The 24,814-nt window shown below is 38.6% G+C and overlaps 1 protein-coding gene across 9 annotated transcripts in view; it reads right to left on the bottom strand.

Annotated features, from left to right (window-relative positions):
* wnk3 (WNK lysine deficient protein kinase 3) overlaps positions 1–24,814 on the bottom strand; it is a 53,866-nt gene that overhangs the window by 14,458 nt on the left and 14,594 nt on the right. For all 9 annotated transcript variants that reach the window (XR_012372916.1, XM_073875288.1, XM_055188850.2 and 6 more), the window contains exons 3-16: positions 11,202–11,374; positions 10,640–10,860; positions 9,782–9,939; positions 9,578–9,666; positions 8,923–9,142; positions 8,529–8,829; positions 8,082–8,206; positions 7,688–7,909; positions 3,216–6,161; positions 2,765–2,808; positions 2,474–2,597; positions 2,273–2,389; positions 2,042–2,143; positions 79–127 (exon numbers count right to left, since the gene is read on the bottom strand). Coding sequence is in view for 8 of the 9 variants with exons in the window: in XM_073875288.1 (XP_073731389.1) it covers positions 79–127; positions 2,042–2,143; positions 2,273–2,389; positions 2,474–2,597; positions 2,765–2,808; positions 3,216–6,161; positions 7,688–7,909; positions 8,082–8,206; positions 8,529–8,829; positions 8,923–9,142; positions 9,578–9,666; positions 9,782–9,939; positions 10,640–10,860; positions 11,202–11,374 (4,891 nt within the window). In the remaining variant the exon portion in view is untranslated. The remainder of the gene's footprint in view (positions 1–78; positions 128–2,041; positions 2,144–2,272; positions 2,390–2,473; positions 2,598–2,764; positions 2,809–3,215; positions 6,162–7,687; positions 7,910–8,081; positions 8,207–8,528; positions 8,830–8,922; positions 9,143–9,577; positions 9,667–9,781; positions 9,940–10,639; positions 10,861–11,201; positions 11,375–24,814) is intronic.

Below are 24,814 nucleotides of genomic sequence, written 5' to 3'. Positions count from 1 at the left end.
TTTAATTAATTTCAAACATTAACATAAACTTAATACTTCAGTTTTATTTGTAAGTAAACCAGATAGTAGGACACCTACCTGTTGTACTGGATGGAGTGCTCACCTGAAGCTGCTCAACTGACCCAGTCTAAAAAAGGAATTCAATTAAAAACAACCAATGAATAATCTTAAAAAACAACACTTGTGTTTTAAAGAATTACTCCACTTTTATAATAATGAAATCTCGATAATTTACTCACCCCCATGTTATCCAAGTTGTTTAAGTCCTCATCTGTTCAGTCGAGAAGAAATTACGTTCCTTGAGGAAAACATTCCAGGATCTTTCCAACTTTAATAAACTGTATTGGACCCCAACAGTTCACAGTCCCAACGCAGTTTAAAATCGCAGCCTCAACGCAGGACTCCAAATGATCCCAAACGAGGCATAAGTGTCTTATCTTGTGAAACGGTTGTCATTTTTGACAAGAAAAATACAAAATAAGCACTTTTAAACTTTTACAACTTCTCATCTTGCACTAGCTGTGTGACGCGCCAGCGCGGCCTTATGAATTGCGTAAGCACGTCGAAAGGTCACGCATTATGTATGTGACACTACCGCTCCAGTATTTACAAGTAATGTGATATGATTAGCACTTTATTTTCAGATGAATCTGAAATTTTTCTTGCATCACAGTGTCCACGTTTACAGCAATTAAGATTCTTCCAAACAAGAACAAGACACATTATACATTACACCCTCTGACCTTTCTACAATTACATCACACAGTATTCTTGATTTTTGGTTAAAGGAAACACCCCTGTTTTTCACTATTTTACTATGTTCTTACCACTTACCATACCTATCTTTTTTCAAACCGTACATTAAACTTTGTACAGCGTGTCGTGAAACTGTTAGCATTTAGCCTAGCCCCATTCATTCCTTAAAGGAATAGTCCACTTTAAAGATGGGGCCCATTGACTTATCATAGTATTTTTCCTACTATGAAAAGTCAATGGACCCCATCTTTAAGGTGGACTACTCCTTTAAGATCCAAACAGGGATGAATTTAAAAGCCACCAAACACTTCCATGTTTTCCCTATTTAAAGACTGTTACATGAGTAGTTACACGAGTAAGTATGGTGGCACAAAATAAAATTTTCTTTGGAGCCATAGGAATGAATGGGGCTGGGTTAAATGCTAACACATTCAATAAGTGCTATACAAAGATTAAAAGTGCACGCATTGAAAAAAGATAGGTATGTATTAATTCATCTAAGATGAGGTAAAAACAAAGTAAAATATTGAAAAAGTGGTGTTATCCTTTAAGCTTCTTATTCAATTCTAGGATTGCATGATGCACAAAATAATTTTTCAGCTTAACTTTATAAAATCTTGGGACTCTATATCTCCGGTTTGATGGTAGTAATTCAAATTCATTATGCAGGACATGTTAGAATTGGAAACTATATTATTAGCCAGTCTCATCAGATTATTATAATATGCTGACTCATATAGCTTCTCAAGGGGCTGACCTATGATCTTTGAACTTTGAATTTTTAATAGATTAAACAACCTTGTTTTTAACTGTGATGAAAGAGGACCGTTCCAACGTTGTTGTGCTTACACAATACGTAAGGTCACGCCGGCGCGTCACACGGCCAATGCAAGACCAGAAGATGCGGTTCAAAAATGCATTTGTCTGTTTTTTGCCGAAAATGACAACTGTTTGCTAGAAAAGACCCATATGCCTCGTTTGGGACTGTTCAGAGCCATTTGAAGCTGCATTAAAACTGCAATTTTCTGCATTGAAACTGTAAACTGTTGAGGTCCAATAAAGTCTATTAAATTGAGAAAAATAATTGAATGCTTTCCTCAAAAAAATGTATTTCTTCTCGACTGAACAAAGAAAGACATCAACATTTTGGATGACAGGGGGGTGATTAAATTATCGTGATTTCTTTTTTATGAAAGTGGAGTAATCCCTTTTTTTAAGACATGCTTTGTTGGTTTCTGAGCTTTGGTCATTTATCAGCGAGTTTGTAAAGTGGAAAATGACAGACCTGTGATTGAGTACTTAGAATTTCTTGTGCCTTCTCCACTATAGCTCTCAGATCCTCAACAAATCTCTCTTTCTCAGCCTCAAGAACAAAATCCTCCTCCACCTACACAAACAAAGACATTGCATTTACTGATCAAGACATGCATTAAAATCCACAATCACACAGCGCAATGTTACTTTATTTCTAGCTTCTCTAACAGCAAATGCTAAAAAAACTAAATATATTATTAACCATATAATCTGCAATGTCCTCAGGAGCATCTCCCTCAATGTCAAACTTGAACGTGACCATCTTGTTGCTATGGGTCTCCAGCTGACACTCCACCATGTTGTCTCCCGTGTTCGAAACCTAAAGAGTGAATCAATTGCTTAATTGCATATATTAATTAATTAACAGTGATAAATGTATTTTCAATATGCTGAGAAATATTACCTGCAACATGCTGAGTTGAAAATGACTTTTTTCAGTCTTCTGACATGACAATCTCCTCTGAGATTTTACCTTTTCTGATTTCCCACTAGCCAACACCACATCATCTCCATTGGCAGGAGCAGAGCTGGATTATTAAAATATTAAAAATCAAAGTTTTGCTTGTGCATACCCAGCAAGCAATAGCCGTCATTTCACCCTCTAGGTTAACTGCAGTATGGACTTGATATAGTCTGACTACGAGTAGCCAAAATAATTTGGTACAAAAATGTTATATATCCACTTCAAACCTACCCAGATGAAGTGATGGTTCTGTTGCCAGATTGATTTGTGCTCTCCTGTTTAGCCAGAGAACAAGACAAACAAACAAACACACACACAAGATCCACCAAATACCAACAGAAAAACAAACAAACAAAAAAGCAAACCATCAGTTATGACCGCAAACAAATAAGGAATAATACAGCAATACAAAAACTAAAATTTAAAATATTACAGAATATCGTCTAAAAACAAACAAAAATTAAAAACAAATTTTCTTAAAAAAACATGAGCTACACCTTGGTTTCACAGGTGTTAAGAAGTAAGGACTGAAGTTTAGTATGTCCTACATCTCAGAAGTTAATATGTCAGGGGATATTTATATTCCTTCTACTTTCCTCAAAATGTATAAAATTAATTGTTTTTACGCCTTACTGCGATTGTAGAAAAATATGACATTTAACAGATTAATGTGCTTTTGTACCTGAGCAATGCCCAGCAATGCAGCATCACTGTCTGCCAGGGAGGTGGTGGGCAACACAGAGCCATTAGAGTAATGGGACTGTGAAGCATTGGAAGTAGGAGGGGAAGCAGGGATCAAGTCAACTGGTCTTGCCTGTGTTAGCTGTGCCTCTGCAGGGACAGGAATTTCTGAAACTGGGACAGTTGGGAGAGTAGTAGAGGGTTGTAGGGAAGTATGAAATGGACTTTGGGAGATCTGTGAAGGTTTAAAAACCGCTCGCGAATGGGGTTGTTGCTCAAAATTCTCTGTGTTGGAGAGAACCTGTGTCTGGACAGGATGTGACTGTGGTTGCATGCTAGCCTGTGTGTAAGTTTGAACAGGTGTTTGGTTTTGGGAGGGTGGACCTGATACCACTTGACTGTAATAAGGTACTGTCCCGGCTTGGGATTGGGGTACCTGACTAGGTGTAACATTTATAGGAAGTATATGCTGGAGAACAGTTTGAGGATGCTGATTGGGATCTTGGGGTAGTACAGCACTTGCTGGCAAAAGCTGTTGCACAGGTTGTATTTGAGGTTGCTGCCCATACTGTTGAGAGGGTTGCACTGTTGGCTGCAAGACTGTCTGCATAGATGCCACACTAACTGGTTGTTGCAGAGCTGGTACGATTGGCTGAGCCTGAGCTTGCATTTGCGATTGAAAATAGCACTGTGTTGAAGAAGTGGCCATTGTGTCTACAGTGGTTGGAGACAGCACTGTTTGCTGATATTGCGGTAAAGGAAGCTGTTGTTGTTTCATGGTTTGTATAAGGTCTAGCTGAACTGATTGGATGGTTTGCGGAGTAGCAGGTACTTGAGCATTTTGTATGGGGAGAAGAGTAGAGGGAGCCGATACTTGGGACTGCACTGGAGGAACTACTGGAACTTGACACTGGTGAGAAGCTGCAGCCTGAGTTTGGACCATTTGAGTTTGCGATGAAAGGATTTGCCCTTGCGAGGCCATCTGTGTTTGAGATGGGACAGTAGATTGAATAGGTTGTGGAGTCCGTGTTGGAGATGTCATCTGTTGGATTGGTTGTTGAACTTGCAACTGGTTTGCTTGAAAATGTCCTCCTACTGACTGCGGCACAGAATGACTTTGGGTCTGCAGAGGAATCTGAGCACAAATTGCTGAAGGTTGGCCCTCCATTTGCACAGACGCTTGAGGTGGTATCTGTTGTTGCACGAGAATTTGAGCTGGAACTTGACTTGGTACTTGTGCGATTTGTGGTACAGCTTGAATCATGGTCTCTACCAGAGAAGGCTGTGGGGATATTATAGGCTGAGAGTGTTGTATTTGACTAATTTGTTGCATAGTTTCTGGAGGCTGTGCTTTCGCTATAGTTGTTTGCTGTTGCACACTATGATCTGCCAGAATTATATGCTGTTCCAAATGTTGTTGCTGCTGCTGCAATAAAACTTGTTTCTCAGCTTGTAAGGCCTGCTGTCGCTGTAATTCAATGTTGTGCTGTTGCACCAATAGTTGCTGCTTCATTTGTGACTCTATATTCTGTTGTTGATAATCAGCCTGTTGAAATATTTGCTGCTGGAGTTGTTGTTCTGTTGCCTGCAGTAATTGAGGCTGTTGCTGTAAAATCTGCTGCTGGTTTAATAAAGCCTGTTGCTGTTCAATGTGTTGCTGTGGCTGCAGCTGTAAAAGTACATTTTGCTCCAACTGTTTTTGTTGTTGAACAACTGCTTGCTGCTGCTGCTGCTGTAAAAGCATTTGCTGCTGTTGCTGCTGTTTAAACAACTCCTGCTGCTGCTCTAACTGCTGTTGATGTAAAAAAGCTTGTTGCAGTTGTTGTTGTTGTAGTAAGGCTTGCTGTTCTAACTGTTGTTGCTGTAAATGAGCCTTTTGTTGTTGTTCATGTTGTTGCTGCTGCTGTAATACAGCTTGCTGTTGCTCCAGCTGCTGCTGCTGAAACAAAACCTGCTGCCTTGGTTGTTCCACCTGTTGTTGCAAAATAGTTTGTTGCTGATGATCTATTTTCTGTTGTTGTATCCCTTGCTGCTGTTGCTCTGCCTGGTGCATCACTGCCATGCTTTGCGTTTGCTGCTGCTGGAGAAATTGATGCTGCTCAACTTGCTGCTGAGGAGGTTGAATATAAACTTGCTGTTGACGTTGTTGCTCTGCTTGACTGGCTTGCAAGACAGCCATTTGTTGCTGCTCCATTTGTTGCCTAATCAGAAGTTTTTGCTGCTCATCTGCCAACTGTAGTGGCTGCTGAATTGTTTGAAGTACTGGTGGCTGCTGTACCATGGTCTTCGCCAAGTTCTGCTCTTGTGATTCAACCATTTGTTGCAAATATACTTGCTGTGGTACTGCAACTTGCTGTAATGACTGATGCTGACGTACTACAACTTCTTGCTGGGGTTGCCCTGCTGGATGTTGTATGTACACCTGCTGTTGCAACTCACTTTGCGGCGGATTGGACAATGTTGGCTGTTGCTGCTGTGACAATTGAATATATGACTGCTGACATGCACTGGACTGTGACTGCTGTTCTTGTAAAATCACTTGTGGCTGTTCTACATGCTGTGGCTGTAACAAAACAGTCGTGGGCTGAACCTGGTCTGCCTGGTGGTGCTGCACTATATTTGCTTGCTGTTGTGGTGTTGGTTGCTGGATGTTTAGTTGTAACGTTCCTGGCAAATCTGACATTGGCTGTTGTTGTGGCTGAACAAAAGTTTGCTGGGGCAAAATGTCAGTGGGTACAGGAACAATACTAGGTTGGGTCTGCATAAGGGGCACAATGTTGCCTCCTGGTGCTATAGACTCGCCAGCAGGGATGGGGACAGTCATCGGGGCTTGGGGAGTAACTGAGGGGATGTATGACTGTGACTGCAAAAGGGAACCGTGAGAAGTGGGGGCATCACCAGACCGAGGGTGTAAAATCTGTGAGGGTGTGACGTCTGGTGGAAGGGTCTGGTGGTAAAAACACATTTGGAAATAATTTGGAAGGGTTGGGTAAAACACAACATGGAGTAGGATAAGGGGGGAAGGATGGGGAAAGAGAGAGGGAGAGGGAGAGAGAGAGAGAGAGAGAGAGAGAGAGAGAGAGAGAGAGAGAGAGAGAGTGAGAGTAAGTATTAGTACAGTTCATTAATCACCCAATGGAAACAGGACATTTTAGAAAGAAATAAGAGCAAAGATAAGATTATGTGGCTGCTAGGTTATTGCTAGATGTTTACTTTAATAAATGTCTTTTGATTCTATGGTAGATGAGAAAATTCCAAGGACAAATGAAATAGACTACTATTTTAAAACCTTTTATCACAATTGCTTATTTAAACCAAATGTATTGTGCCTCTTCACCAATTCACAATGTGAGGAAGGTCAGCCATGTGGGTTACTTAAAAAAGATTGGAAGATTTGGAAACATTTGTACATGACTTGCTTTAAATTGGTGAATTTGAAACAAAACCCAATAGCACCTTCCAATTGCCAGCTTATATGGTTCAGATAATTACAAAAAGACGTAAAAACAGGCTTTTTCTGTACCCAACATTACCTTTAATCAGTGTTTGGGATCCCAGGGGACCCTACTGGACTTTTCCTTCATTTTTTAAAAGTGTTACCTTTATCTCAGGGGCGTGAAACGCGGTGACTTTTCCTAAATAATCTATCTTAACATGCACAAAAAACCGGGCTTGATTTGGTTGTTCTAAATGTGTGTAAAAAAATTTCCTGTTTAAGGTGTTTGGGGTCAAAATGACCCCACGTTGAAAATAAATGGGAAAAAAGTTTTTTTTTATTGTGTTTGTTAAAAAAAAATTAAAGTAAATCCATTAGTACTCTGAAAATTTCTACATATAAACCAAGGTCTGGTCCAGGAGTCTAAATAAAAAGTGGAACGAACTTGCACAAACTGCAAGAAGAACATCTGCATTGCTCATACTGTCAACATCTGCCAGATGTGCATGGACTCAAAGTACCATTATCAGTGTTTTGCACTTTGCCTGTTCTTTCAATTGTTTATTGGTCATGTGATTTATATAAAAAAGTTGTATTGTTCTGTCTACCCTTTACTCCCCCAAACACCAAAAACGTTATCCTTTTTGAACACTAATTAAGGGTTAAAAATGTAGATAAGCGAACATCATGTAACACAGCACATGACCTACATGAAAGTTAAAAACTGCAGAGAGCTATTCTAGGAGAAAATCTGATTCAGCATTTCAGTGCCAAAACTATAGTGTATAAAAGCTGACATAAACCACTGCACTCACATTCCATTAAATGCATTACAAATGAGAAATCAAATACCCTATACGTGACTCAACATATTCCAAAAAAATAACCAAATTTTAAGACGCAAGATGGACTGTTTAAACAATAGCATTAACTATAACTGTAAGGACCCCCTAATTGATATGTTTGCAATGTGTCCAGTGAGTTGTGATAGTTTGGAGAACATGAAAATCCAAGCTGGACACAAGGGAGACAATCACCTGAGAATATTGTTGAGGCACACTTAAAGGGACCTGTGATGCCATAGTGACTGGATGAATGAAAGTCTGTGCCACAGGAACGTTAGAAGCCCCACCACCACTTTGGCCAATCGAAATTCCAGACATCCCACAATTCTGGCCAACAAGCACATTTGCAACCCCTCCGCTCTGACCAACAGGGAGCAGCTGGGAGTGAGACACAACCCCTGCACCTTTCACTCCCTAAATAAAGAAAACAATTATTATCCCCCCATAGTGTACATTAACACAGATTTTTTTGTTGAATTGCACAAAAGTGGTGGTGGATAGACAAAGAAGTGGTTTCTAGACAAAAACACATATATGTGAATGAACACGCAACATATGATATTGTTATCGAAGGAGGTGTACTTACAGAGGTGCCTGTGGGGTAGCTGGTTTGAGCATGAGCACATACGTTCCCCGAGTCGGGGAGCGAAAAGGCTTGACTCTGTCTGCTTGAGAAAGGATCTCCACTGACAGCAGAAAGGCTCTCACCCTCTGATTATGAAAAAGAGAAAATCCAGATAGATGTCAGTTCAGCTAGACGTGCCTGTTTGATCAAAATAGATTTCATTTATATAAAACAGAGGGGACCAATTAGATACTACCATTCTTTTAAAAGTCAATATCTCCAGCCATTTGCTCTGTACCAAACTTAGCAAACAAGCATTTTAAGACCTTATGCTTGTAATCATGTGAGCTGCTGCTAAATTCAAAATTTAATGCTTGTAAGATTTAGGGATGATGCTGGCATCGGGCAGCTCAATAGGTTTTGGAACAGAGCTATTGACTACATCTCAAGTCTAAATTTACTATGCACCTTTAAGACCCAGTGCAGTGCTTTGCTGCTGGACATGTTGGTCCATTTCGGGCAGCTCCTCTGCCTCCGCTTGACCACCAGCAGCTGCAAAAGCTCCCGGGCACAGTGAAGAGGGGCAAGAGGGATGGACAGATGAAAAAGAAGAGGTGAGGGCTGAGGAGTCACGACGCTCATCCAGACTTTGCTGCTGCAGGAGCTGGTGTTGGCGCCTTTCACGGGACTTCTTAATTAATGTCACCCTGTCTCTGATGGACTTCCCAACCACCTTAGCATCACTTTCATGGAAAAAGCCAGACTTCACCTATAGAACAAGAGGGGGGTGATAGATTAAAAAGGGCAAATAGAGAATGTAGCCTGTAGCATGTAAAAAAGAAAGATTGATCAATGTCCCCACCATCTCTAGCGCAACCTCTTCAGCACTGTCATTCTCCAGGTCATAGCTGAACTCAATGGCCTCATTGTCTTTGTGCTTCCCCTTAAGTTTTTTTGGATCCTCAACCCAGATCCGTAAGGCCAGGCACTCTTTGAATCCCGTATCTTCTTCTGCAAGCTCCACACGTACACCGGTGTCTTCGGCAAAGAAGGCATGATTTAGAAGGTCCTTAACGGAGAGCCTGAAGGTGAGATGAGGAAAGTTAGACCGACTTTTAATCTCTCTTTACTTACCAGTCCTTCCAGAAAACAGTTTTTTGTGATTGTTGCGGGCAAAAATCCTTGATCTTGCGGCACGTTTTCTTAAAAAATGCGGGATATTTATCCAATTTTAGGCGATGAAATTGTGGGAACTTGCAAAAACTGTTTGCAGCTTTTCAATGACGTTCATGTCACATAATCACGTCACTTCATAACGTTGCTACGAAAATGCGGGGATTATGAAATCATGCAAGCCTCGCATATTTTGCGCATGGAAATCTTCAATTTATCCTGTGAAAGTGCGGCAGGAAAAAAATGCGGACTTTGGCTGATTATGCGTTGAATCATGCGATCGTATAATCGCATTTTCTGGAAGGACTGACTTACAGAAGAACTTCAGCTGGCCACATGCTTACCGCTCTAATCTGTTTTGGCGAATGCACCCCTCAATGATCTCTTTTACCTCCGGGTCATTTACTTTATTAAAACTGGCAGGCTTGATACCCTGCATTAAGAGAAAATGTGGTGCATTAGCAATACTTTACATGGGATTGCAAATCAACTTGATGTAGATTAACAAATGTTTAAAAAAAAAACATTACATATATATAAAGGCTTACACTGGTGACTTTGCGGTAGATCTGTGCAGCATTTTGGCATTCAGAGTATGGGTACTCCGATGTAGCCATCTCCAGCATGCACATGCCAAAGGCATAGACATCGACGGACTCATCATAGTGTTCATCATACATTTCAGGGGCCATAAACTCTGGAGTCCCTGAGGAATCAATACAACATTGGATGACAGCTTGCTCTCTGTCGCAACTGTAATCATTATTATCTACTGTTGCAATGATAAACACAAATAGATGTTTGTTTTTTTTTGGCGTTTGGCTTTAAACTGGACAATAGCCACTGATAGTATGCAAGTAATCATGAATTAAAAGGGACAGCCCTTATAAACACAACCAAACATGCTTTCTTGTTTAAATCTGGAAATAGATTGAAAAATTGATCAATGCATCGCCCTTGAGTTCTGGTGGTAAAATTTTAGCAACCCCCCTCCACCATGTAAAAATTATGTGCTTTTTTAGTTTGCCCTCATGTTAATATCCATCACTGTACTGTCTTTTCAGCAAATATTCAAACAAGGGAAATCAATAGACATTGATGTTTTTATGCTTTAAAATACAGTACTGCGTCGATAATGTGGAACTGCAAGCAGAGCTCTTTACTGACATCCACTGCTGCAAAGGCAATATGAGTGAGAACAACATATAAGATAAACGAGTAAAGAACAGAGCCTTGTGTGGATTCAAGGACTCTTGATAGACACTATAATCACGGTCACTTGTGTGACAGATCTGCCCTCTTTTCTGGACAACTGTCTAACTGAAAGGTCATAAAATGTCAGTCAAACATGATAGAGAAATCTCTAGAGCAAACAAACTATCAACAACTGAATCAACAGCACAGACCTATGACACTCTTGGCGAAGGACGTCCGCATGAGGGTGGCGAGGCCCAGGTCACCAATCTTTACCGACCCAGTGGGGCCAGTGATGAAGATGTTGTCACACTTGAGGTCGCGATGCACAATGGGTGGCGTACGTGTGTGTAGGAACTGTAGACCCTTTAGAATTTGCCTGCACCAGCTACGCAAAACCTTGGGCTTCATTACTTTAAAACGCTTAAGGTAGCTAAAACAGAAGAAAACATGCATCAGTTTTAGTATTGAGTGAGTTAATGTTAAACTACTAATCAACACTATGAAAAGCAATTTGAGTATATGTGACCCTGCCTGTGAAAACCTAGCTAAAGTCATTTTTTGTGATTACTGATGACATGAAGTCATCTTAGATAATTTAGAGGACATTCTGTGAAAATATAACCTTGATATCTTTAATATTGCCTAAATAAGGTCATGTCAAAGATTGGAGTCATAGTGAAATTAATGGTTGAAATTAAACTTTGATGCTCCTTATCTTATAATTAGATTACTATATCTTCTATAAACCATTTTATTCAGTTAAACACTCACGTCTTGAGCGTTCCTGAGGTCATGAGCTCTGTCACAAGAACGATGCACTTCTTTCCTCTAAGACCGGACTCCCATGAGTCATAGAAACGCACGATGTTGGGGTGCTGTAGGCCTTTTAGCATTTCAGCCTCTTCTTTAAACCGTTGCTGCTCCGCCTTGTTCAGCTTTCGATCCTAATACATGAACACACATACAATAAAACACTTAATGTTATATCAAACAGAATGATACCAAAAGATGACACCAATAGATGAACTACAAACCCAGTTACATGTAATTACAATAAAATGCTTGGCATGCAATAATTTGCAGATGACAATAAATACACAGATTTAGTATGAAAGCATTTTTTGCTCTGCTACGGCTAATGATGTAATCATGGTTAAAATAATTATGATTACAAAAAAGAAACTGATTGGGTCTTGTTTTAAATCATCTCATTGACTCAAAGATATCATTATTTCCACATCCACTCTCGGAGGGTGCTTATTAATCATGTTAATGGCCATATCATCTATTCTGTGATTTCATATAAATGTGATTTAAATTATAACAGCAAAGTACTCATAAATTATATTTTATTGCCTCATTAATTATAAATCTCAGCATAGCTCATAGCCCTTTCCAGCCACTAGCAGCGAAGAGAAAATGTGTTCCCCTTTAAAAAAATGTGCTGTGAGAGAGGAATGTTTAAACCTTTGTATCCATTCAGTTTTTGCTGCAAGCATGTACCCTCCCTAATACGCTACAATATGTTAACCATCAGCATATCTGCCATCTTTGGTTGTTTCAATGCAGCGCTGTTTCAGGTGGGGTGGAGGGAGAGATATTTGTGGGTACTGTATATACCGAAAGCTGCTCACAGCAGCCTGTTTGGCATGGGTGCACAAAAATGAAGAGACCATAGTGCTTTCTATACCTATTGCTGACCACCAGATGGCGATGACAAAAAAGAAACAACAGAGGCAACACCCAGCATTATCCTAAAAATCACATTTCAGCCACAGGGCGACCACGACCAGATTGCTACATTGTTGCAGATACCGAAAAAATCTCTTTGCTCGCACACTTTGTGGAAAATGGCAGTTTTAATTTAGGAGAAAATAGATAAGATTATCTTATTGAATTTACAACATGCTATTAATATAAAATAAATTTATTGAGTCACTGTTTTGTCTACTTTAAGGCATTAATGCAAAAAATCCAATTTAATGCAAAAACTGAATTTTAAAGCTTTTCATTTTCAATGAAAAGGACAAGATGTGATTTGGCACTGCTCTCAAATGAATCAAAACTGACACTAGAGCCTAAAAAGCCTTGTAATCCTTAATCTGTGAGATTAAGACAGAACATCTATATTATTTCACAGTTGAAAAATGATTAGCTCTCTTAGCACATGTACAGTAGCACAAAACAAATACACATATTGATATTTCTATCCTTTGTAGGCTGCAGTAGTATGTTCATTTGTTGGACCTACAGTATATGGATAAAATAAAGAGGTTTAGATCAAAGATAACCTCATTGCTTCAGTTTCCATTTTCTTCAAGCCACAACAATAAAACAGCTGAATTAAATAAACTACAGCTCTCACAGCTTGGTAAAATCACTACGCAAGATTTATAGACACAATTTAGCTTTCACTTCTATAAACAACTTTACAACGGCCTGTGGTATATGCATCAACAAACATGGTTAATTTCTGGAGGCTGTTTTAGGTTGCACAATCTGATTTGCCATGTAATGAGGTTTGTTTCTTGTTAAACATCCATCTATAAATCATGTCCATCCACTCTCCACACTTTTCGAATCCATCAATGATCGTGACATTACTTTTAGAAGACCTTCTGTGGTAGTTGAGGTTTCTTGTTTTCTCTTCCTAAATTGCCTGTTACAGCTTACTAAGCAGTTCTTGCAATTTTAGTAGTCTGAGACTTACTAGTCAGAGAAGTCTTTCCCAACTTCAGTGTGCATTAATGTTCAAATGATGCATAATATAGCTCCATATTAAATGCATAGACTTAAGCAGATTTTAAAGGGGTGGTTCAATGGTATTTCAAGCATTCTGACTTAACACAGTTATAGAGTTGTTTCCTCATGCTAAACGTAGGTAAAGTGTCAAAAAAGCAGTTGGATGTGCTACAAAGTATTTCTGTGCCGAATGCACTTCGCCAGGGTTCATACAAGTTTCGGAAAGTTTTTTTCGATTACAGGTCCAGCTGATGTTTGATGGGTTTCTATACGTATCACTTCTTTATATGGGCACTTCCCCGCCCACCCGTCTATCAGCGAGAAACGCTAGAACTTGCAAACATCATATCACGCGACAATGATTTGGTTAATTTCAAAACTCAACAATGGCACGAAAGAAAAAGTGTGTTTTTGGATGTAAGGAGAAGAAAGCTAGCCTTATGGAAACAATGGAAATAGTTTGTTTATCCGGGGTAGCAGCGGAGTTTTGCGTGTGTGTTTGATGCGCTGGATTTTCCCAAGCGGGTCATGAGTTGCATGCGGTAAGTAAGACTTCTGTCTTATGTTGGAACTAGGCACGTGCATATTATATAAATGACCCGAACATGTAGTGAATCATAAGTTAAATAGTGTTGTATAGTGTATAGGACTCGTACTCGCTCCTTCCGCGATATAACTCCTCCTTCTTCATTTTTTCGAAAGGAGGACCAATCTCTAAGAGGCCACTGAGGTGTAATAAGGTTCAAGGGTGCATATTGACCGAAAAAGGGGTGCCCATGAGCACCCTTTTCAAACCTAAAAAGACAAATGGGACATCTTACAGTCACATTATAACGATAACTATAAAAATATAGTTTTAAAAATCATTTCATATTAAAGAGAATAGGAGTTCACACCATAACTACACACAAAAAAACTATTTGCACAAACTTCTATGTACTTCTATGTACTGCTTTTAAGTACAACTTACCTACTAAAATCTAATAAAATCTACTTTATAATGCATGAAACACCAAATTTTTGAAAAAAATAAATAAAAATTCAGTCATTGAATAAACTTGATTTTCCACAGAAATGCACAGAAAACTGCGTTTTTGACATGCAAAACTTTTTGACATGCATTGTCAGCACTGTGGAGAGAAATACAATAAAATGTTAAATAAAATGAAACACTGATGGGTGACTTCACAAAATGATAATTTACAACAAAACATCAATAATATAAGAGCTTAAACCTTTATGACATTTTATTAACAAATATTCTAGTAGTAAAAGTACTTATTCTGTGAAAAAGCTTTAAAAAATCTAAATATTCAGGTGCAAAGGATTGTGGATATTCTTTACAACATAAAATTAAATTCATTTTACTTGAATTTTTTAGTTTAATGGATTTTATATGCTCAAGTTAAATTAACTCAGATTTTTGACTTGAACGAGCTAAAGTTTTTGATTAAAATTTACTTATTTTAAGTAAATTAAGTAAATTATTTTAGGAGTATGTGCAGTGACTATAAAACAGTTAAATAATACAAGAAAATATATAATACGACTTACTATTCCCACACAGTTCATTTTGTACATGAATTAATTAGCCGTTTCTCAATGTCAAGGATACTTCCTTGGCAGTACTTGTCCTAACAAGTCACTTCCTTGAGAGGCGAGGCGAGGCTCCTTTTAAGCATTCGGAGAACACGTTAAATGGAACAGGCTAACAAGTGCACGTCATTACGTCATTGCGTGATTGAAAGGTGTGCTTTCGGTGCTGCGCGCATAGGATTGTGGGTGATTTCAGCGCGTGAAGAGCGCGAAGGATACAAATTTGCATCCTTTCCTGTATATGGGATATTTCTCGAACGAAGGACTCAGTCCTTGGCTGAAATTTCGAGGATCCTCGACATTGGAACAGTCCTTCGACGGACGTCGATGACGTAGCATCCTCGAAATTCTAGCTTCCGAGGATCCTTCCTTGACATTGAGAAACGGCTTCTGTGTATTTATCATCATCATCATCTAGTTCTCTCAATAAATGTTAATATTACCATGTAGAAATTATGAGGGTTAATCTAATATATTTTACTACACCAAAACGTTTTTCAGTATATAACAATAAAGATACAATGAACAATATTGTTGGGATCACTTTCTGAGCGTTTTTTTTTTCCAACTGATGAACGATAACCCATTGATAGCCAAACAAATTTATTTGAACTTCACGGGCATTTGAAATGACAGATGACACTGTGGAGAAACTCATTACTGAGATCTACAACATAAAATTACATCAGGTAACCAGCACTGCTGTGAAATTGACAACGTAATGCTTTTTATTCTACTACATTGAACAACGCCAAAAGCTAAGATATTAGATTACGCAAACTACTAGATTTAGAGTTTAGAGTTACGCAAATGCAGCATGTTGAGAATATCTGCTAGTTACCCGCTGTGTAAATGCAACAAGAATAGCATATTCACATGTGAACAATTACAAGCGTTTTTATTAAAGCAAATATGCAATATCAGTTAATGCCATTAAAGCGGACATTTCAAAAGACTTTTTTGAGATGTCAAATAAATCTTTGGTGTCCCCAGAGTACATATGTGATTTTTGAGCTTAAAATATCATATAGATCATTTATTATAGCAAGTGCAAAAATGTGTGTGTCCTTAAATGCAACTGAGCTGATCTCTACACTAAATGGCAGTGGCATGGTTGGATAGTGCAGATTAAGGGGCGGTATTATCCCCTTCTGACATCACACAGGGAGCCAAATTTCAATGACCTATTTTTTCACATTCTTGTGGAGAATAGTTTGCCAAAACTAAGTTACCGTGTTGATCATATTTACATTTTCTAGGTTGATAAAAGCACTGGGGACCCAATTATAGCACTTTAACATGGAAAAAGTAAAATTTTTATGTTATGTCCCCTTTAAAGGTAAATGATTTGCATCAGCTGCACCTCACATGCGAATTAGCATAAAGTTATCAATACCGCCCGGTATATCGTGCTAATATAATTATCGTTATAGTTAACATTATAGTTATAATGTTAATGGCCCTTTAACAGAAGTGTGCACGTGGCGGCCGAAAGTCACATGAAGTGCACGATTTGGGACACAGCCTTAGTCACTGAATGTAAGACCTCTGTTCCTTGAACTTTGATCATTTCCAGCACTAAACCAAGGGTTTTTCTGTGTTGACAAATGCTTCCTGCTTTACGATGCATTTAAAATTTATGCTGAGCTGTGTGTATCTGTGTGTCCACATATAGTCCTGCTGATGAACTCATTGCTGAGCTAGTGTCTTATACAGCATTTCCTATCTCTGTGTTGCACAAGCCCTTTGACCCTTTTCATGGAAGTTTCTTGTCCTGTTATTGTGCTATGTCCAGCTACCTGGGTCAGCAAAAGCTGAGAATTTAGATAATCATTAGTGATGTCATAAAAACCATAGGAGCAACAACAATTCTGACTCATTAATCCTCTGGGTCACGTGCCCTGACCTTTGACCACCGAACTAAAAAACCCCTACATTATTATCTGAAAGTCCTAGACTCACTAAAATTCAGTGTCCATTGAAAAGAGATTTCACAACCTCTGGAGATATATAATCAGGGCTTGACATTAACTTTTTTGCTCACCAGCCAAAGTGGCTAGTTGTTTTCCAGAGTTACTAGCCACTCAGCATTTTCACTGGCCACAATTTTGTTGCTGGTAAAATCAATTTTATATGATTAAACTTGACTTTGGCATCCTAAAACAGGGCTTGACATTAACTTTTTGAGCAACTTGTCCTTCGGACAAGTAAATTTGCGTTGCACTTGTCCATGCACAAAAGTCACTTGTCCGGGTAAAGATTTATAATATAATGTATTTTTTGTGTTTTGCTAATCAGTGGCGGAGCCAGGGATTTTTCATAGGGGTGGCCAGGTAGGGGCCAGCAGTTACTCTGATGGCACATAAAATCTCTGTCATCCAACCTTAAAATACTTTTAAGTATTATAGGTGTGTTAATCAGAATAATGTATAACATACAACTTCTACAATACTTTAATTTTAATTAAAATGAATTGAGATTAACATACAATTTATAGTCATAATTCAACCTCATGTTTTTTTTAACTATTTAATCAAATAAAACTTTTGAAATTTACTTTGAAACCAGGATTTATGTCTCCCATTGCTGAAAATACCATAGAGACCAGAAAATCATGTGAATTTAGGCCACTGGAATGTATTTTACTAAGATTCATTTGACTGCTTCTTGCTACTCTTTCTGAAGAATGATGCTATATCTGCTGCCTTTCTCTTCAGTTTTCCCACATTTCAATGATTGTAGAAAAGTGTCACCTTTAATAAATGGACTAATCCGGTCACCCCTGTTATTAAGTGCGAAATGGACTGTTCCAAAACTTTCGGCTAGAGAGTCTGCGCAGTGTCGGAGAATAGAGCAGGTGAATGATAACGGGAAAGGAGATCGGCTGAATATTGTAAATAGTTATAGTTTAAATAAGCAGGATTGATTAAAATCAAAGGAGGTTTTGTGGACTGTGCGTGCAAACCACACATCTATGCACATTTAATAAAGTCAACGATTTGAATACTTTGAGTGAGACATACTTGTTCTAACCGGACAAACTGTAGCCTTTAACCAAACCCGGACCAGCAATTAAAGCAAAATAATAGATGATTTTTCAATGATTGTCTGACATTAAAACACTAAAGCAAAACATTAAAACATTACCATGTTTTAAAAACCGTATTAGAATAAATGTATCTAGATTATCTGTTATATATATAAAATCAATCTTAAACCTAGCATTTACGCTGTAATGTTCGTGTGGGATTTTTAATGAACAAGGTGCGAACTCTGTCAGATTCAAATCAGCTGTCGCGCAGCACACACAAACATGCGCGCTGAAAGAGAGATTCTCATTATAAAACAGATTCTTAAACAAGATTTTAAGCCCATTATGTGTTTTACCGAACGTTAGAAGAGAAAAAATACGGACTTAAATCGGCTTTTTTGACACGCAGTGAAGTCATTTATTCACGCCGGAGCTGGAAGAAACATCACTCTCCACTCCACTCTACTCCCGCCCCTCCGTGTTCGGCGATCAGGTTTAATGCGCGCACAGCTTGTTTAGTAACAATAACAGTAACATGTAAGCGTGTGTGTCGGCGCGCTGCGCTCTCTGTTCAATATTCCGCTCGGTGTTTGCGCTGCGCGTTCTGCTCTGTCGTTAACAGCACATAACGTGAAGTAACATTGATTGAAATTTAACTTGTCCAGTCGGACAACTAATTTTCTCTTACACTTGTCCTACAAAAAATCCACTTGTCCCGGACAAGCGGACAAGCCTTAATGTCGAGCCCTGCTAAAATGACTTTAATTCGAGCAAATTTACTTGGTTTAGCTAAATTAGATGCAGATTGAATTTCAAATGCGGTCTGACCACCCAAATTAAGACAACATGTATTAGCTGGTACAGATCATATCATATATTAAGGTGCATGAAAAACATGCTAGTAAGGCATAAATAGATTAACTGAAAAGATAAACACAAAAACCCTAGACAAACACGTTAAATATTTATTAACAACAGCAGTTAATACTGTCAAGACATCTATACGAATTTACTGTCAACTTGTTTATGCAGATTGTATTTTATAAGTTTGATCATGGTTTCTGTTAAAAGTGATTTAAGACTTTTAATGACAAATGTCGAGAGGGCATTATTGTAGCCCAAAGTAGCCTACATTAAAATGATGTGCCAACCTCTCAGCTGGCGGGTTTCCTTTGATTTCGTGTGCATTCAGGTATGCGCTGAATTTCTCTCCGCTCTTGCCCTGAGAGTGTGCACGCAATTTATATCTCTTCAATCACTTCAATGCAATCGTTTCATCTTTCCCGAAGTGTGTATGCGCTCATACTGCGTCCTCTTGTGCATTCGCAAATCCAACAGCTCTTGCGCGCTCTCTCAGGTGGCGCTTTGGTCCGCAACGCTCCGCGGATCGCGAGCGCGTCTCAACAAACAGTCTCTGTGCGTTGCGCTGGGTGCTCATGGCATGGGAGTTGTAGTTTCCCAGTGTCGCATTGCGCATTGTTTATCATTTCGCATAACTTTTAAGAAAACTGCAATTAAAAAATTATATATTCAACCTGCCAAAGTGGCTAGTGGGATTGGATGTCTTACCCGCCACAGCCGAAATCTACCCGCATTTGGCGGGTGTTAATGTCAAGCCCTGTATATAATTGATTAAATTAATTGTAGCATTTATTCGCTATGAGCATAAACTCAAGAACTGGTAAGGTTGTTTAATGGGCATAGCTTTAACCATACAAATATTGGGAGTGTATAGCCACACACACCGATATATAAAACACATACACAAACTTTGTTGTTGTTGTTTCTTCAATTGTCAGATTACAGTTAAGTTACGGTCAGTCATAAATAAAGAAAAGCCAATGGCAGCCTGACCTACAAAAAAAAAACACTTTACGACCTGTCATGAAGGTTTAGTTATCAGTTAGGTGGTCTATGAATGTTTGCTGAGCTCTAGCCTTGCTGAGTGTGCTAATGAAACTTGAGCTGTGCATTAGTACACAATTGTGTACACTTGAGTTTATAAATTAAGTTTAGTTCGGCCACTCTACCTCCCTTTAAACCTATAACCAAGATCTCTAATCCCCACAGACAAGTAATCATGTATACAATCACTTAATTATGCAACCTGTATGTATGTCTGGGTTTAACTGCAATGGAGAGGTAAGGGAGGGATGGTTAGCTACTCATATTACTAACACAGATACTGTAATACACCAGCACAGTGAAAGCAATACAACATCAACTGTTTCAGTGCACTACGAAGACAAATGCCTGCCATTCTGTGCATCTGTATATTCGTGTCAAATGCACAGGTGTGCACGTGTGGTTTGTTGCTGTTAGTAACAGCAAACTAGTATTTTGACAATTAGTTGCTTAGATTAGATTACGGTATTCTAGAAAAGTTCTGACCAACACTGTCATCACAATAAGTGATGGTACTGTAAGATTTAAGTAAGAAGCAATATGTCTGCCTACATTGATTGTAACAATACTTGGGGTGCAAACTGGTATCATCACAAACGCACTAATAGTTTGCTTACTCTACACAAAATTGGTCTTTCAGCTAAAACTGAAATAAAGTGCACCCAACAAATACGTTTAACAATTCACTTTAAAACTTTAGTCAATATCATTTCATCAGAATTTTTATGGGTTTTGCATAATTTTCTGCTCAACATCTGCTTGTGCTTACATCTACTTCATACATAAAATGTCAGCTATCTGCAATACAATTTAAAGTAAAAATACTCTTCATGCCAAAATTCCTATTGGACAAAGCCTAGTGTGAACACACAAATGGGGATTTTCCAATGGTATGAATAGTATGGCTCGGTACGGTACCACGCGGCTGGGTTCAGCTAGCTTTACCCTGGCTCGGGTCGGAGTTTAGTGACACTTCAGAGTTGGGTGGGATTATACACTTAACATTATAGTTGCACCTCCTCTAGTGACAACATTGTAAAAACGTGATACTAACAAACAAACACAGGAGCAATGGAGCATATCACTGGAATGGTTTTCTTGATTCTTGATGTGGATATATCACCACCAAAAGAGAATGTGTACAACAAAGCACAGATGACGACATCACTTAGGAAGCGTGTACACCAAAGCGTTTAAACCATTGACTCTAAAAAAAATATGGACGTAGTGTCCATGACATCACCCATTGGTTTGTGAAGAGCTTTTTTGAAACTTAAAGTAGGTGTAGCCTGCAGTCGCCATCTTGGCCGCACGTCACTCGCAGATAAAAGAAAATGGGTAAAGTGGCGGGACATGGGTGAAGCTGAGGTGGCTGGTTGGTAAGCCCACACCTGTCTAGCTCGATTCTATTGACAGCAGTGGCAGTTCACCCGTCACTCAAGTGGCCACGCCCTTAATTATGCAGAACTTTAAGGCTTAATATAATTTAAACGGATGAGTTACAAAACAAATTCACATCCCACACATTTGTCATGAAGGGCAAAATTAGCTATATAGACAAAAAACACTTTTTGTACCAGGCTGTAAACATATTATTTTCTATTGTAAAGTTGGCCATTTTAACATGGAGGTCTATGAGAATTTTTAGCTCTAGCCTCTAGCTGCCAGTCGATGAATTGCAGTTTAAGTCACTTTTGTATTGGCTTCATCAGAGAGATCGAAAGGTTGTCCCTCGGTTTAAACCCAGCTAAAAATGCCAGGCGGATGCCAACTGTGCTTGCCAGCGTTTTTCAGCTAAGTGCTTTGGTTGCTATGATACTTCTGCTTTGTTTATCAGACCTTGAACGATGCGCCAGTTTTTTGTGATATTTGTGATATCTTTAGTGCACTTGAAACCTTAATCGAGGTGGTACTAAAAAAAGTATAGGGTACTAGGTACTGTACACAGTAGAACCCCCCCCCCCCCAAAAGTGAACTGTACTGAACCGTACCTGGCCATACTATCCAATAGAAAAGTGTTTAAAAATCACTAAATGTGGTCCTACTTTATGGTGTGGACATAGTAGCTGTGTCCTTTTACTCTACAAAGGGGTCAAAAAGTCACCCCGACTGTGTAACAGAGAGCTTAGAGCTCTACCATCAGAAAGCCATTGCCTTAGTTTCTATTTTACGTGACACATCATGTCACTTCGCATTTCTCAATGCAACTCTCACAGTGCGAACCCGGTCACAGCTGATGGGGTAAAAGCACTCACATCATGTGAATTAAAGGAATTGTCTGTGCAATTTATATACCTTGTATATTTTGTGGCTACCTTTTGTGTCCCTCATTAACATGTTTGTAAACAACAACCTGTTACACTGGATACGTTTGGCTATGTTACAGGCTTTTTAATACACACCAAAACCAGGCTGATCTTAAAGGGGACATATCATGAAAATCAGACTTTTTCATGTTTAAGTGCAATAATTGGGTCTCCAGTACTTCTATCCACCTACATATTTAAAAAATAACAACCCAATAATCATTCTCTGCAAGCATGTGAAAAAGTAGGTCATTGAAATTTGACTCCCCTTGTGATGTCAGAAGGGGATAACACTGCCCCTTAATCTGCACTATCCAGCCACGGCACTGCCATGAAGTGCAGAGTTTAGCTCATTTGCATTTTAAAGGACATTTTTGCTCACACTTACAAAGTGTCAATTTTAACATGCTATAATAAATTATCTATTATCTGGTATTTTGAGCTAAAACTTCACATATGTACCCTGGGGACACAAAAGACCTATTTGAAATCTTTAAAGGTCTTGTGAAATGTCCCCTTTAAAAACAGCAACCCTCTCCTACCCCAATTTTGTATTGATTTTGTAGTAATATATAGTTAAACAGCCTGTTGTAGGAGCTAACTGGGGCTGACTGATCTGCAGACTGGTTTGTTTTGGTATGTTTGTATCCAACCAGTTGTGCTGTCTGTGCAAGCTTTTTGTTCAAGCCTGATGGGCACCAACTGTAATTAACTCCCTGGATCACCCTGTACACTCAATCACAAGGACAGAGAGAACACCCTCCCAACACTTTACACCCCATACACATGCAACACAAAACACTGTAGTTCACACAGTCCACTACAAAGCTGCAGGAAGCAGAGCGCCCAATAAATCTGATTTGCACTTTACACTGACAGAGACATGCGCAGTCTATTCAACTCTGTTCTAGATGTTGGGAGTCAGGAAATATATGCTTGGCCTTTAGGAGATAATAGAATAGGGAAGAGACATTTGGACATCTAGCACTACATGCAACCAGTATACAATAAATATACATGCTAAACAAAAAGGACATCACACACTGCCATTTGCATTGATGATATAACAGACTTTAAAGCTTTTAAAAAGCAAGGTGTCATTAAAGGACACGCTGGTCAGACAAAACCATCTTTAATAAAGAACCTTAAGGCAGAGGCAGAATATCTCTCAAGCAATCTCTGCCAGGCTTGTTTACTTGGAAATATTGCCAAATTCACATTATAGGTTTATGCCCATGCTGCTTTTATCTCTAGTCCATTTAAAGAGAATATATTACCACCAAAATAACAAAACAACATGACTTCTAACCTTCTGTTTCACTTACTGGTGCCTGGTACCATAAATTGAGATGCTTTTTGCTTACTCTTTGATATTCACTACATTTATATGGACATTACAGATGGGAGATTTTCTTCAATATAGAGAATTAAATAAACAGGTTGCATTAACCGATATTTTTAGTCTTTGACTGATTATTGGTGATCAAATATTAAAGGCATTTATCATTTAACAGATTGCACTTACAACTTGTAAATCAAATTTCCAGCCCTGTTCGGTTGGTGGGAAATGCGTATTTGACTTAATACAGCGCTGCGCACACTGGTCTCGAAAATCTTGTGATACTTCAAAATCATATGCTGATAAAATATTTTTGTAGGCCAAACCTGGAAATAAGTCATCCCTGCGGCACTCAAAAAAAATTCTTTAAAAAAAAATTATATTAGGGCTGTAACGATTAATCATGCAAATGCGCGTTTTCTAAATAAATGAATTTTAAAGAATTTCAATTAAATCCTGGCACATCCCAAAGCCAGGGGGGGCGCTCTCGTGCAGAAACATCCATTGTGCCACAGAAGAAGTAGCATTACAAACGCTATTCCAGGAAATGTCTATAGGAATATTTATATCGCTGTTCTTCAAATTGTTTCAGGTATTTTAATGACAATAAAGAATATTTTGAATGATTGTGTTTAACGAGTGTTGCTTTTTTAAATGCACGTTAAACGACTCTGACTCATAATGATTTTAGATTGATAAGGACTTCCTATTGACCAAATGCCATAGTACATGCACAAGCTGTGCATGAAACACAGAATCGGAGCCTTGCGATTTTGAATTTCAGGCATTTTATTGGGACACGCAATTAATCGCTACACCCCCAAATTATATGCTCTTCTAGTAAATTCATGACTAAAATGAAAATGTGAACAAAAACAAAAGCTATTAATTATTAGTATCATTAAAATATGAAATGACAGATAATATTTTTTTATGACGGAATTTTTACGACCCTGTCCGTCAAAATGACAGACAATGAAAAAGTCGAATGCAACCTCTGTGTAGGATGGATGTGTGCAAGCAAGTGAGCGCTATCCAGGTCTCACAACTTAACTGACACAAATAAGTTATTCAACATTTTCACATATAACAAGGATATCCAGGAAATAATACACAAGATTTAGATTCAGTGCTAATCTGAGTAGCCCCAGCAAAATAAGCACTTGTTTAATAAAACAATGTATTTACTAATGCATCATTTGTTTCTTACATTTGCATAAACACATTTTTGCATAATAAAACAGTTTTGGGAGAAGGACGTTTCATGTGTGAGCAGATTTTACAGGATATGTGTGCTAACTGTGAGAGTGAATCTTCACACCTCACCTGTCTCATGTTCATATAATCACATCTCGGTGAGGAACGCCACAGTTCTGTTTTTATAGTTTACTCATCCACTGATTCATGAGTGAGAAAGGAACAGGATGTTTTGATTGTATTATTAAGGAAAGCAACAAATGTCATA

Source organism: Misgurnus anguillicaudatus, chromosome 13, assembly GCF_027580225.2.
Source record: "Misgurnus anguillicaudatus chromosome 13, ASM2758022v2, whole genome shotgun sequence".
NCBI classification, from domain to species: Eukaryota; Metazoa; Chordata; class Actinopteri; order Cypriniformes; family Cobitidae; genus Misgurnus; species Misgurnus anguillicaudatus.
This window is presented reverse-complemented; position numbering and strand designations above follow the sequence as displayed.